The 15,664-nt window shown below is 38.1% G+C and overlaps 1 protein-coding gene across 1 annotated transcript in view; it reads right to left on the bottom strand.

Annotated features, from left to right (window-relative positions):
* Nucleotides 1-7,372: 7,372 nt before the first annotated feature.
* The window catches only part of LOC111505711 (galectin-8), a 37,261-nt gene continuing 28,969 nt past the window's right edge, over nt 7,373-15,664 (bottom strand). Inside the window, exons 6-7 of the mRNA XM_074181611.1 lie at nt 10,065-10,230; nt 7,373-8,065 (exon numbers count right to left, since the gene is read on the bottom strand). Of these exons, the coding sequence (XP_074037712.1) occupies nt 7,752-8,065; nt 10,065-10,230 (480 nt within the window). The 3' untranslated portion in view covers nt 7,373-7,751. The remainder of the gene's footprint in view (nt 8,066-10,064; nt 10,231-15,664) is intronic.

Here is a 15,664-nt window from a genome sequence, read left to right as displayed (position 1 = left end):
TCGATATCCTCGTGGCTATCCTTTAAATATCGTAAACGAATGCCGTAAAAATTTCGCCGAAATTCCGTCGAAGTCGGTAGCATTATTCTCGCTGCTTCTAGAGTGGCGGGGAATCATCGTACATTCGCGCGCTCTTAGCTACGTCACGTTTGATTTGTGGTTACCAGTCGCGGCCGGCGTTATTTTCTTACAACACTACCCCGTTCCCTGAAGTTGTTCGCCCCGAACAACATTCCAAAAGGAGACATCATGACCCATGTAAGGACTCAGCCTCCCTATGTGAACAATTTTAGGCTTCTAGGTGACAATTGGATTCTGTACACCAGATCGTTTATCTTTTTGATCACCAAGTAAGATCCTTGCCATGGTCTCTGCAACTTGGTACACAAACCTTTTCGGTGGTTGGGGTTGGTAGAGCCACACTCCATCGCCCTCCTTGAAGCTCACTGACAGCGACTTTTTGTCAAATCTTATTTTCATCCTGTCGCTGGAAAGGTGTAATTTGGTCCTGGCAAATTCGTGTACATTTTCCAGTATCTACTTCAGGTAATTGACATACTCTGAAAGAGGTACCTCTCGATATTCATCAAAAGGACTTCCATACAGTACATCTATCGGGGAGCTTCAGTTCCCTACCAATTAACAACATGGATGGTGTAAAACCTGTCGCGTCATGTTGGGAGCATCTGTATGCCAACAGAAAAAGAGGAACCAATTCATCACAATCTCTTTGGTTTTCGAAGACAAACATCGAGAGGTAGTTATTGATGGTGCGATTATGCCTCTCGACCATTCCATCGGATTGTAGATGAAGAGCAGTTGTTCTTGTCTTCTTTATTCCCAACAGAGTCATCATTTCCTTCCACAAATCCGATTCAAAGTTGCGACTCTGATCTGAGTGGAGTTCTCGGGGTACTCCGTGTCTGGCAATTACGTTCTGCAACCGGGCTTCTGCCACAGTTTTAGCCTCTTGGTTGGGTAAGGCTACTACTTCAGGTCATTTGGAAAAGTAGTATATCACAATCATAAGGTACTTGTTACCGGATGTGGTATTAGGGAGTGACCCCCAAATGTCGACTGCGATTCTCTCGAAAGGGCACCCTCTGGGGTATTGCTTCAACTTTCCTCTCTGCCTTGTCTCCGAACCCTTTCTCGAAGAACACAGGTCACAGCGATTATACCACTCTTCAACGTCTCGACGGCAATTGACCCAATAGCACCTCTCACGCACTCTCGCTAGAGTTCTGTTTACTCCGAAATGCCCTCCAGTGCGAACATCGTGAAGCTGTTCGAGGATAATCGTGATATACGTCTTAGGAAGTATCATCTGGAATTTGTGCGTTTTTTTATCTGGGCTTTCCCATTTCCGAGTGAGTAGGTCATCTCGAATACTCATGGAGTCCCATTGTAAACAGTAACCCTTTTCCTGCAGGAAATCCCTTGCCATTCCGGTCTCGCTCCTCTCGTACAATTTTCAAGACGGGATCCTCCTTCTGCGCTACGATGGTGTCTTACCTCGTCAAGAAGGTAGTGTCACCCTTAGAGGCTGTTAACGATCGTACCACACCATGGTCAGGTGATTCCTCAAATTGTCCGTATCCCAGGACAAGGGACCCTTACAGGTTGCTATCCTCCGAGTCAGAGGGAACCCGAAACGGCAGGAGGTAGGGAAGCTTATCTCCCTATCAGAGCTGTCCATAAAGGAGTCTCTGTCCGCTACCTTATCACGTCTGGTGGGAAGTTTTTCTTCTGGTAGCTGGGTATCTTTGTCCTCCTGGTGTTGGGAAAATTTGCATCCGGATGTCAGGCATGGTTTTATTTAGAGGCTATCTGCGTTTCCGTGACTTTCTTTTCCGATGTTGAATTTCAAAATCATAAGTTTGTAACTTTTCAATACACCTAGTGAAAACACTCCTCAAGTTTGACAGATGTTCGTCAAAACTTTTTCCAGTGACTATAATGTCATCAAGATAGACCAAGCATGTTTTCCAGGTAAGTCATTTCAACACCAACTCCATCAAGCGATCAAATGTTGCGGGTGCGTTGCATAACCCGAACGGTATAAACTTAAACTAGTATAATCCATTCCCGGTGGAGAGGCAGTCTTCTCTTTATCCTCGGGGCGTACGGCCACCTGCCAATATCCGCTTTTCACATCTAATGTTGAGAACCATCTACATTCGGCCAAGATTTCCAGGGTGTCATCTATTTTAGGGAAAGGGTAACTGTCCTTTCTGGATCCATCATTGAGCCTCATGTAGTCTACGCAAAATTTCGTCGATCCATCTTTCTTAGTCACTAACACAACAGGTGACGAACAGGGGCTGTTTGATTCCTCGAATACTCCATGTTTTCACCATGAAACAGTAAGATGTCAGTCAATGATTCCACTTCCGACACCAAAGGTTACGTTTTTACCCGTGGGTTGATCAATAATTGACTACACTGAATAATCAAACTTGACTTTATTTCACTTTTTTTTGGATACACAAAAATACTTCAACTATTTTTTGAGTGTCTATCGCTTTACTAGATCACTTCGCGTACCGCACTGTAGCCTCCCCTTGACCATCTTGATATTCTCGTGGCTAGCCTTTAAATGTCGTAATCGAATGCCGTAGAAATTTCGCCGAAGTTCCGTTGAAGTCGGTAGCATTATTCTCGCTCCTTCTAGAGTGGCGGGGAATCATTGTACATTCGCCCGCTCTTAGCTACGTCACGTTTGGTTTATGGTTACCAGTGGCGGCCGGCGTTATTTTCTTTCGGGCATGATTTACAACAGTATCATCTGATATGAACTCGTCAAATAATTCAGTATAGAAATCCAATGAAGTATACCTAATACTTGAGGAGTGATTGTGAAACTACTAACTCAGGATTGCAAATTTTGTTTCAGTTCATAAAATTTGAATCAATGGAAAAAGTTCATTTGGTAGTGAATCATAGAAAAATGTATGAAATGTATACTCAGTAATTGAAAGATAGTGATACACTCCAAATACATAATTGGAAGCTACATAGGTATATAAAATATCGTGAACTGGACAGGTAAGAAAATGTAACTGAAAAATCTCTATAGATGAATGTTGGTTTAAATGCGGAAGTACATCCCGAGAAAATCAACTCTTGAAAAACATTATGGATTTAAAGACAGGCTGTTAGATACTGAGGTCATTTAGATTAAAAATATGAGTAATAAATCCTAAATTATTATGAAACTAATTGATGCAATCATAATACTGAATCAGAACTGAATTAAATGTCTTTGAAATGCACTGTTAGACTGCAATGATTCATACAAGATTCCCTTTCAACCCTATCAATCTCCTCCAATCCGGAAAAATAAGATATATTCTCACACTAACAAAACATAGTCAAAGTTTGATAATTGATCCACGTATAAATACCCGGCATCTTAGAGCTTGAGTGACAATCGCAGTAGAAGTTAGAATGCAATTAACCAGTCAAAACGTTGAAATCATGTAGTGTCATAATATATTCATGAGTATGTGTCCAACAATTACAGTGACCGTAACAATCACAGTGAGATTTAAAGTTCAGAATATTGAATCATACAGAACTTGCTTTGGAATTTGAAATAATGTTTCATTCAGTACAAGTGTGAATCTCTCTCTCTCTATATATATTTTGGATGGTCGTTGCTTCCTATCTTCAGGCGCATATGCTCCTTCTGTTACGTAACTGGCTGTTACATAGAAAACCCTTCGTCAGGGGACAAAGACTGTCTTACAGCTTGCAAGCCTGTGTCCGGAATGTGCTACTGAGGTTGGAGGTCTACTTCATTAAAGATTATTGTTGCGATCCTGCTCCCACGTGGACATCCGGTCCTCCCCGACCTCCAACCGGCGTGAATGGGCGTAATATTTCTTTTAACACTCAACACTTTTTATTAACACTATTATTATTTTAATGATGCTGGCACGTTATATAAAGGCGGACATTCACAACACGAAATGAATTCCGTCTCCAACAATGGCGTCCGCGTACCTTTTTTGTGGACGGTCGTTATCGACACGTCCGTCTACCACCATATCGGAAACGGAACTCCAAATGTGAAGCTAATAATAAATCTAGAATCAGTAAAAGAATAGTGAAATGAACTGGGCAACCTCTAAGTTATGAACCATTTGTGACTCTGAATAATAAGTGGAGAATAAACGGTGGTTGGTGGTTAATTCGTTGATAAAATGTCTCATCATTCACCAAACTGAAGTATTAAATTCAAATTAAGTTGGCCAACTGAACTTGTGTGCTATGTTGAAACGGTAAAATTAGCAACAATGCAAAAAAATTTTTTTAGATATCAACAGGTAAATCACAATAGGGAGATTTTCTAGATTATCAGTTATATGAAGCGGCTTCCAGCAGGAACTTCGGAACTTTGACAATTGATAACAACCATCTTGATGAAGCTACATTTGTCAAATTTAGTCTGTTTTGCCAAATCACCATTGACGAATCCGTTAGTTAGGGGAGCTATAGAGTATGCTGTAGATGACCCCTCCTGATATAGAAGGCCCCAACACTCTGTCGAATGAGGCCCTCATATCCCCCGTTAACGAATGAACAATTTTTCATCCATCTCACCCCAGCCAGGTAGAGGTACACCGTGAAGGGCGGCACTGCTGTCTGAGGACATTCATGTCGCCATCCCACTATCAGTTATGACCCATTTGTTCTTCTGACAAACGCCATCAGTTGAAAGGGTAAGGTAGCCAGGCTGCAACCTGTCCGAAATCAAGATGGTTGTCGACAACATTGATGAATATAGCATTCAACATACTAATAATAAAATTGTTTCATCAAAATGAGTTTTCTATTCGGGCAATGTACCACGTGCTTCGCCCATTTTACGGTCGCCATAATCGTCCTACCGAGAAGACTATTCGCAATGTGGTGGATAGATTTGAGTCCACTGGTTCAGTAAACGACCGATCAACACCCGTACGTCGACGAAACGCAAGATCTGCCAAGTCTGTGATAGTGTGCAGGAGAATCCGAGGCAGTCAATTTCGCGTCACTCACAAGAACTCGGCCTTTCGCAGACCACAACTTGGTGAATTTTGTTTCGTGACTAAGGACCTGCACTAAAAATCATCTTCAAGATCTCGATGCAGTGACTTTTCTACGAGAAAATCGTCGTTAAGTTCATAGATGGAGAAAAGTCCTGAAAATATATGCAGAAAATTGGAAAAGCTGTCTATACCTTTATGATAGTCGGCTTTTTCGATTACTTCGGGGAGGATACTATGACAGTGAGTATACAAGTTCATATCACGACCTTTAGTTGATTATGGGAAGATGTTCCTTCTCGAAATATTTCTGTAATAGTTACCTCTAAATTAGAAAACTTATTCGCATAATTCATGTAATTCAGTGCAAACAACAAAAATACTGCCATTTTATATGAATGAAACACTAAAATAAACACATTTCATTTGGAACTCAATCATTTATGAATATTTCTTATAGTTGGCAAATATAGAACAGTATGACAGTAAAACCAAATTATAAAAATTATTCATTCAACACCATGATGGATTTCTTGGTGAACAAATATCTGCACTACCTTCTACAAACAGGTCATTACACTCTTGAAATGTTAACCACTAAGTTAAAAATACAATAAAAAATTCATAATATATCAAAACGGGGATCGAAAAACAATTTGGAGCCCAGAACTATCAGATCTGAAAAATGATGTTTCATTGTATAACCTGCTTGCTAGGCATGATCACAGATTTGCAGAGATCAGTAAATATCTCCATAATGAATATAATAAACAACTACATTTGGCATCAAAACAATTTTACGATATGCAGAAAATAAAACAAAAACGACCTGGGAAATTATCAACGCATTACAAAAAAAGAAAACCAATCAAAATGATTTGTCATCGGCAGAGCGATTTTCAATCGATGAAATTGTATTAGCCAACGAATTCAATCTTAACTTTACCAAAGCACCTGTGGCTAACTTAGTGTATGACATGGACTTCATAAATAAGAATGTACCTCTCTGTCCTAACACATTTTATATGTCCCCAATAACAGAAAATGACCTCTTAGAATTAATTCTTATCTTGAAAAATTCAACATCCTTTGACATGGATGGATTCAGTTATACTTTTCTGAAACAAATTGGTCCCAGTATATGCAAACCGTTAACAGTATTGATTAACTTCTCAGCATAAAAGGGGATTTTTCCAAACAAACTCACATGTGCATATTTTGTATTTACTAGGGGTTCAAAAAATTCAGGGGTCCTCCGAAGAAGGAATGTGAGTTGATTTGTCTGCTCAACTTGTAAGTGATCCTAATATGCTTAGTGGTTTTCAAATCCTATTCGTCACTTTGTGTATATTGTTTAAGAAAGTAGCGCCTTGAAGGTTTTGTTAGTCGTCTGGGTTTTGTGTCACTCATAATTTCCTCGTACGAGTAACAATGTTTTCGACATACCGGCATTACAAGTATTCCAAAAATTTAAAAACATGACTATCGATGAGCACTGATGGTAAAACAACTGACCTATGTCTTTCCCTTGAAATTAACTTTCAAGTGGAATGCAAATAACTGTTTAGCAATTGATTTTTTGTTTTCTTTATCTATCGCGGCTGTTATACTATTGAACCATCCGCTTGTATCATTGGTGAAATTGATGATATTTTAACTAGGTAACAGTGACAAGAAAGATCTAGAATTTTCTTTAAGACTAGCAAACAGTTTATTTTCAATTCCGGTAGTACAATTTAAGTAGTTGTATTTTGTTGGCACTCAGCTTTAGGCATTCCAGCCAAAAGTTTTTCACCATATCTTCTCGATGTATTTTGATCGATCAGAGAGCCAATAACATTTGGCGGGAATGACAAATCTGGAATGAGGTTAATGAGAAAAAATAACCAAGTTTTCATCTAATGAAATCCATGTTAAAAATGAAATGATGTCAACGCTGTCACTGCAGTATATCGTATGAAAATGTTCGTATTCAGGAGATACAAAAAACCAATATTATTCTTTGTCATTAGTATTACGGACTTTATTTTTTTATGAAGAATTTTTTTTCTGTTGATATAAGATACATTGTAGGATTGTAGTAGGATATAGGATTGGAGCAGCCGTTGGGCGCCGAAATTTAAAATATAAAAATGTTGTCAATACATTTTGCCCTGATTGCCCCGATAGTGACATTATTGATCATATAGTGGGCATAGCGCTTCAATGTTTTCCCTGATAATCAACTTTTTAGGTAATTTTTTGATAATATTGCTATTGAATCATACGCTTGTTCGTGATATTGTCGAAATGTTGCGTTAACAGCTTTTGCCATCGACCAGAAAGATATAAAAATCAGGTGAAATTTACAAGCAGTTTATTTGTCATACTCTGGACGTTCGCAGAAAACTGTAATATTTTAAAAATTTGTAAATCGACAATTCATTTGCTGAATACGCAAAAATAATATTAGTCCTCAACAAATGTTTTTTCAATTGTGTTAATATTCACTCCTCTTTCCTAAAACTGAAAAATTAAAAATATAGATTTCTGTTAAAATTCGATCTTAAGACTGCGCGGCATAGTAAAACATAAAGTACTTAACTTTTTATTCAAAAGGTAAAAGAAGGTGTGGAAAATGTTTCTCAAACATATATAGTGGCAGTGCGCATGTACTAGCTGCAAGCTTTTTTATGTTTTTTTAATCCAAATATAACTAGCATATAGTTTGAATCTGCGTTATATTAATGTATCCTCAGAATCAAAACTTTTCTTGAAATATTTATCATCTGAGTGCTCGCGCATACAGATATCTTTCAAAACGATATCGCCCTGAATGAACACAGAGTCGATTTCTGAGACATTTCCTCTGAACTGGAATTCGCTTGATAACTGGCCATCGACCCATATCGAAAAATGATCGAACTCTTTTCGTATTGCTAAACTGAAAGATGTATCAGGCGAAAATTGGAAAGTGGATGTCCGCTCTTCTTGGCCCCAATTTCCATCAATCTTGGCGTTTATTACGAATAGCTGCTCAGCTCGGGGAGTTCCTGTAACAAAGAGGTGTTGACCAGATTTATAATATATTATTAAATTGGTAGAATACTGAATGAAAGAGAAAGAAAGATCTTCATACTGAAGAAAAGAGAATTGAAACTTTCTATGTTTTTTACCACTTTTATTTGTAACTTAACGTTACTGCAGTTTCGTCCTATAAGGACATTTTCAAACGTATACATTAAACTAACAATGATTTATTACATTAGCACTTATATATAGCACCCCTGTAGGTAATTATATAGGTACTTGGCTTGATTGAGTACCTGAATTTACAATTTACAATGCGGATGTGCTAATTTGAAAACCGGTGAGTAAAACTAAAAAATTTAACAGGTTGCACCCGCAATGTTTATGCTTGTGAACTTCCAAGGATTCTAAATAATTGAGTTTGTAACACTTTCTTGCATAGTGCAGAATTTGCGTATCGTTTAGATTCGGGAACTTGTGATTGCATACCAAGGAATATGGTTTGAAAACGTCGAATCATTTTTCCCAGTCTGAAGGACCTTTCATGTTCAGCATACCGTTATTGGAAATTTCAACCACATTATCCCACACAAACACTATTACACTCCGGACACTTAAGCTTATAAACTCCAGATTTCTCCAACTTGTCCACCTTATCTTCGGCATTGAAAAGGAAATCAGATAACCTGGCATGTGGTCTGAATACCACTTCTGCATTGTTTTTCCTGAAGAAACCCGCAATTATCTCTGGTATTTTTTCTCAATATGTTAGAGTTACCCTTTTCTTCATTTCTGGTTGTTTGATCTGAGGGTATTTTAATCTGTAAGTGAATTTACGGCTTTTTGTTTTATGACTAACTTCTGGAGTGTATCTGTGTTGAAACCATTATTATGACTGTAATAGGATTGGTTCGATAATAGATGTAGAATGAGAGAAAACTAATTTTATTCGATCTTGCTGCTGTCAGCTATCAGCGTTTTGTCGAATTAAAAAAACTAAAACCATGAAAAACTGATTAAAAATACATTTAAACAATGAATAAGAGAACCAACAATAATTTATTATGGTATCTGAAACTTACCTAAAAAACCAGGCACACTATTCGTAACTTGTATAACAAATTCTGATAGTTTCGCCCAGAGGATTATAATTTTCTTTCGATTTCTACGGCTATCGCTTACAGTGAATAATAAAATCGTCGCCATTATCCTTGAGAGTATACAATATCTTATTTCTACCGAGCTGTGCTCTTTTCAAATCATCAGATTTCTCTTTCATTTTTGTTAAAAGTATATGCTTTCCTTAAAGCGAAATTTTCTATATACAGGAATTTTTCGGTATCCAGAATGTAACAAAGAAAATAAACATATTAAAGGCTTATCAATTTGCCAAACCTGAGATTTTAAGATCCAGCGTCACCCATCCGGCTTCATTCTATTCTTCTCAAAATGTTTCGGAGGGAATTTTAAGACTGGTCCAGATATTCACTGATACTCTAATACAATTATCAGAATGAAACTGCACTCAATTCAAATTATGGAACTGTTATTCAGATACAGATACCAACGGTGGGACCACTATGTGATCTCTATATCAAGTAACAGTTCAAGCCCTACGACCGGATGATCGTTGGACGTATCGTCCAACCCTTGTTAGGAATCGCACGGTAAAATGTGAGACCTCGTTATACTTTAGCTCGCAGAAGTTTCGTTTTCTGAACGTTTTTTTTTGTTGGGTGGAAAGTTCTGTGTTTCTGAAATTTCGGTTACTTGTCTGTTGACTTTTAGACTTTTGTTGAGTCAAGTCAACTGGACCACGTCATATTGAACACGAAATCGAAAAACATATGGGGGTTGCAATTTGACAAAGATGGTGTTGAATTTCTGTAGGCCAAAAAAAAGCTATAAAGACAGAAGAGACAGGCAAACAGGAAAACATTTTTGGGATGAGGAAGGTCCTTGTACACACTATTTTCGAGCGGCCGGTAGTATCTATGCAGAGATTATTTTGTATTTACTTACGGAATCTTGGATTGATGTGAAGATAGATGAGAGGTTCTGGCCAGACTTGGCCTCCTTTCTGCAAATTAAGAAAGAATTCTTCCGGTAGAATTTTCACTCGGCCAGTAATTTCTAGTTGCCAACCTTTCTGAAAACCTTTGGGTAATGTTGCAGTCAACGGAATATCCTGAAATCAAACATTTTATGAGGATATGATATTTGTTTTCTGGTACCTGATTCATGAATTGAAGTGCATAAGTGTAAATATCCTAGATATTCATGTCGTATTCAAATAAACATAAAGGTTTTTTTTCAATTAACGAGTTCAAAAAAAGAAACGGATTCTTTACCTGGCACTTAATCATCATTAAACAATAGTTGTGAAACGAATTTCTATTATTGGAGGATCACTGTTAAGGTTGTTCTCCCGTATCAATTGAAAACAAAAGTGATAAGCGATTTACGTATGTGAAAATTAAATCGAATTTAATAGTAATGATAATAAATCTTCTGAAACATGCAGAAAGCTGAACAAAGAATGTAAACTTTCACGGCCGGTGATAACCGTGTGAAACCTTTTTTCCGGGTTTTTTGGCCGTGGTCTGCAAGTTTTCATGCCTAAAGTTTCTTTCGTCTACTACTGCGGTAGACATTATCTAAGGCGATGTGGTAACGGTCGCAGTGCCGGAATTGGTGCTACCATTATCACGTTTCTACGATGCTAGTATTTGACTCTGGTTTAGTAGGCGTGGCCTAATCTCTCTTCATTGGATTACCTGTCCTTGTTTGTGTACCTCAAAGGATAGGTAGCCAGACTTCATTGATATTCATTGAATCTACTTTTCTTATCCCAGTGTTTTTGATATTCTACTGCCTCTGTATGTAGTCTTGGATAGTAATTTTGAGTTTTATCGAGTATTACTGTACCTTCGAATGAAATAATGTGAGTGCCTCCTTTGTTGAGCGCATGTTCAGCTACAACCGTTTTAATTATGTCGGTTTGTCCTGTATTCAGAGAAACAGGTACCTACATTATGTTGAGCGATCATCAATATGACTTTCGGAAACAAAGATCAACAGGCGACCTATTGTATGTCACCCATATATATTTTATTGTTACATTTTATATTTTTTTAATAACACTGTTCTGCTGTATTAAATTTTTATTTCCTTTAATATAATTTTTATGAATGCATATTCTTTTGGCAATTATCCCACTAGCGCGCCTCTGGCTCAGTATTTATCCGTCGATAACAATGGACAAATCCCTTAAAACAGGGTGATACCTACCTGCTCTTTATGAAACGACATAATTTTGCAATGCGGACTAGGGAAGTGACAGAATTTATTGACGGATCACCCTGTAGCGCTTTTGAATACTTAATGAGATTTTATTACTCTACACTCTTTTGAAATAGACTATAGAATAATGCAATCGAGAAACATGGAGATATCACGTCCAACCTGTATGTATGTTAATTTCCAGGTTTTGGACCGTATCTGAAGGGAGGGTTAAGTATGGCAGGTAATGTGTCTGCTCTGGTAGGGTCGTGGGTTACTAAAGATTGTAACACGCTTATTACAATTTTGATGAAATGATTCAGGCACCAAGTGGTTTTTGAAGCCCTTGCTGATAAAAAACACTAAAATTAACTACTCAGAAGTCCCCTGCCCAACAAAAATGAATTGTCAAGAGTTATCAAATATGAATATATGAAAACAATATAGACAACTTACTACATTGATACTGGTTCCTACCTTATATAATTGGGGACTCTTGCAAAAGTACAGAAAGTATAGAGAAATATACCTATCATTTCACTAGGAAAGAGATATTGGCCTTATTGACATCTCAGCAACAGTATCATAACTATCACTATTACTACTATCATTATTAATAACTATTATAATTGTTATTATTGCTTTTGGAATAAAAATAAGCAAAAGAATCGAATATTGAAAAAACCAAATCTCCTCTACATGATCATTGCTCTTTAATAAATTCAGTGGATGAACTTTTCCTTTCAACTAACAGCTCAGTTCGCCATTCCAATGAATAAGCCACCTTGTATGTCATATGAAGGTCCAGAGAAAATTTTCCACCTTTCCTGCTTGACAACAAGTAGCGATGTACTCCCAAAAAAAAAGTCTAAAATGCAATGATATCAAAGATTAATCAGTGATCAAAAATGAATTGAATTGTAAGGGTAACACGGTTAAGAAAAATGTTTACCTCTGAGTGACGAGTCTCCTAGCACATCAAAGACGTTTTTTTCCAACAACCGTACAGCAGATACCGATCCAAATTTACTGTTTCACAATATTGGGCATATACCATACACCAGATATAACCATAAATAACACCAATATTGCACTTTGAATTACTTATCCGTATAGTACGTTAACAATTTTGTTGATTCGTACAGCCGATATTTATTCAATTTCTTACAAAATCTCCGCGGATCCCGTCTCGACTTCTCTGGTGTTTTTTTTCGCGCGCAAAAGTATTCGTTGGACTTATTTCTATGTGGAGCCACATACGGGGCGATATTAAATTGTAAAACGTTGAGTACCCGTGATATTTCCAAGTTTATATGGAATAAATGTATTCAGCATTGAAGGAAACACATGAAATCCAAAAATCAAAGATAACTGAATATCTTGTACCTTTTCTGGCATCTCTCGAACAATCATATAAAGCTGTTTATAACGTTTTTCCAAATGGATATAATACTCAGCGATTCCTTAAAAAAAGTACACTCTTTTCGTGTTTCCTTTGTAGACCGACCTGCGAATCTGCTATACCCCGTTTGTTGCTAAAGGTTCTCTGGAGTCCTTAGCGAACCTTACACTTCCTCTGATAGCTTTTTGTTGGCCTAAATATTGGTTTCACGTCGTATTTCTTTAAGATTCTCACAATCCGTTCGGTAACATTTTTTATATAGGAAAGGAAAGCTTTTCCCTTGACCAGCCTAGCTGGTTACCGCGTTTGGAATGGAAACAACAACTGGAGTACTGCGACCATTACCACATCGCAGTCAATAATGTCCACCGCAGTAGTAGACGGAACGGCAGGCATGAAATCTGCAGACCACGGCCAAAAAAACGGAAAATAGCTTTCATACAGTTATGTTCCGGCCGTGAAACTTTACATTCTTTGATCAATTTGTATGTTGTTTTTTTGATCTTGTTTATGAATATTGAAAAGACCCATGGAAAATGCCTGTTAACTCCTCGAACATTGAACAACTGATATATCAAAAACGACGTGGTTGAAACGTTTGAAATTCACTGGTAGTGTTGATCATATTCACTTAACTATTGCCAAAGTTTATCAGAAATAGAAAATTGATCTTTTTTCTGATGAATATCTTCAGATTTTCGTTCTGAGTAAGTTTTTGAATCACCAAAACAAATTGATGACAAACAATCCTATCAAATTTGAATAAAACAAAGTGTGTGTGAGATATCATCGAAATTTTTCAGTCGTTTGAATGACCTATTGATGCCATTATGTTTGGAATATAACATCGTTCAAATGTCTCCCACGGCTTCTCTGAGTAGACCGCATCCGAAACGTCCAATTTTCCATGACTCTGGCGCATAAATCAGGCTGAATATGACCGTTGGCGTGGGTTATATTGGCTTTGAAAACCGCTGTGATTTGTGACTGATTAGCATACACCTGCTACTTGCGAAATCTCCACAACAAAAAGTCCAACAGGGTCAAATCGCACGATCTCGTTGGCCAGTTCACATTACCTCCACGTGGGATGATCATGGCCTAAAATCGCTCGTGCAGAATATCCAATGTTGAATGAGCTATATGGTACATAGCGCCGTCCTGTTGAAACCACGTGTCGTTGGTGTCCAGATCATTCAGTTCAGGCCAAAAAAGTTGATAATTATCGACCTATAGTGCTCGCTGTTGACAGTGATGGCCTAGCCAACGTCGTTCTCAAAGAAACATGGACCGAAAACGCCGCCAGCCCAAAATCCACACCAAACAGTGACTTTTCAGGACGCATTGGATTCTTTTGGATCTAATGTGGGTTGGTTTAGCCCCAAATTCAACAATCTTGTTTGTTCACGTACCCATTCATCCAGAAAAGGGCCTCATCGGTGAAGATGATTTTTTTATTACAATTAAAATCAATTTCCAGTTGCTCCAGAGTCCATTCAGCGAGCACACGTCGTTGTATATTGATCGTTTACCTTCAGTTCCTGAGTCAGTTGAATCTTGTACGGGTGTGGTCTGCGAAAAGTTCTTGTGAGGGACGTGAAATCGACTGGCTCGGATTCTCCTGCACACCCTCACAGACAGCGGCGATGTTTTCGGTAAATCTTGCGTTTCATTGATGTTCGGGTGAAAAACTTGTCAAGTTGACTTGGGTGTCACACCAATAGGTGGTTCCACTTATGTTTCGCTTGCGTTCACGCAGCTATTTTTATCAAGTACTTTTTTGATTTTTCACATTTTGTCTTCAATCGAGGACCGCCTGTCCAGTACTGACGATGCCCAATAGGCTGAAACAGCTGTCTACCGGTGGCTCTTAAATTGAAATCAATATGGGAATGAACAGAAAGTACTTATCTATTCATATTTTGATTTTAATGGAATTATTTTCCAGCAGCTTGACTGCATTAACCTTTTTCGATTCAATATCATTTCTAGAAACATGTGGATTCGTTTTCCGATTGCATTATAGGTTAGCCTCCCAAATTTCTGCTACCGCAGTTGTCGGTTGATTGGTCAAACCACCAACACTGACATAAAAACTTGTCAAGTTGACTTGGGTGTCACACCAATAGGTGGTTCCACTTATGTTTCGCTTGCGTTTACGCAGCTATTTTTATCAAGTACTTTTCTGGTTTTTCACATTTTGTTTTCAATCGAGGACCGCCTGCTAGGCTGATACAGCTGTCTACCGGTGGCTCTTAAATATATATATATATATAAAAAATTCTAAAGAAGGAGAAAATTAACACCGTCTTCAAACCAACGTCAATGTTTTGGTTGGTTTTCGGGAAAATTCTAAAGGAGAAAATTAACACCGTCTTCAAACCAACGAAAAGAATATCGGACAGCAGAGATCTATTTCAAATCATCGGAAGTTAATAGGATTTCATGTAACTGTGGGAAAGTTACATATTGTATTGGTATTGGTCCACCATCGTGATTCATTATATTTACTTATTTCTACACTCTCATAGGCATCTAGTTCCCTGTTGTTGTAAACTAAAGCCTATGGAATGATTTTGCTGCAAAATATGATGGGTGACTGCTGATTTTTCTGGTCTTTCATATTTCAGATGTGCTAAGTGTTCCTTAGATCTTTTTGTCTGTCCATAATATTTTGCACCACAGTCCTCACATTTAATTTCGTAAACTCCAGACTTTTCCGAATCCTCGACTTTGTCGGGGTGAGTGGCGGGGGATCACTGTCTCTCTCTTATGGGTGTTTGACAGTCCCCCCGGTGCAGACCACACGGCACTCACCCAGTAAAGTTATCGGTCAGCCACCCCATCCCGCATCTGCGGGTAACAGGCGCTGGCCGATTTCAAGCTAGATGTGTGGGAGAGGTGTCTCGCAAGAGCCCTCGGCGGTTACTCATCCAAC

This window comes from Leptinotarsa decemlineata, unplaced genomic scaffold (assembly GCF_025532065.1).
Source record: "Leptinotarsa decemlineata unplaced genomic scaffold, Ldec_3_MD MMD2_tig00026314_RagTag_RagTag, whole genome shotgun sequence".
Taxonomy (NCBI): Eukaryota; Metazoa; Arthropoda; class Insecta; order Coleoptera; family Chrysomelidae; genus Leptinotarsa; species Leptinotarsa decemlineata.
The sequence above is the reverse complement of the archived record's forward strand: the minus strand, read 5'-3'. Positions and strand labels throughout refer to the sequence as shown.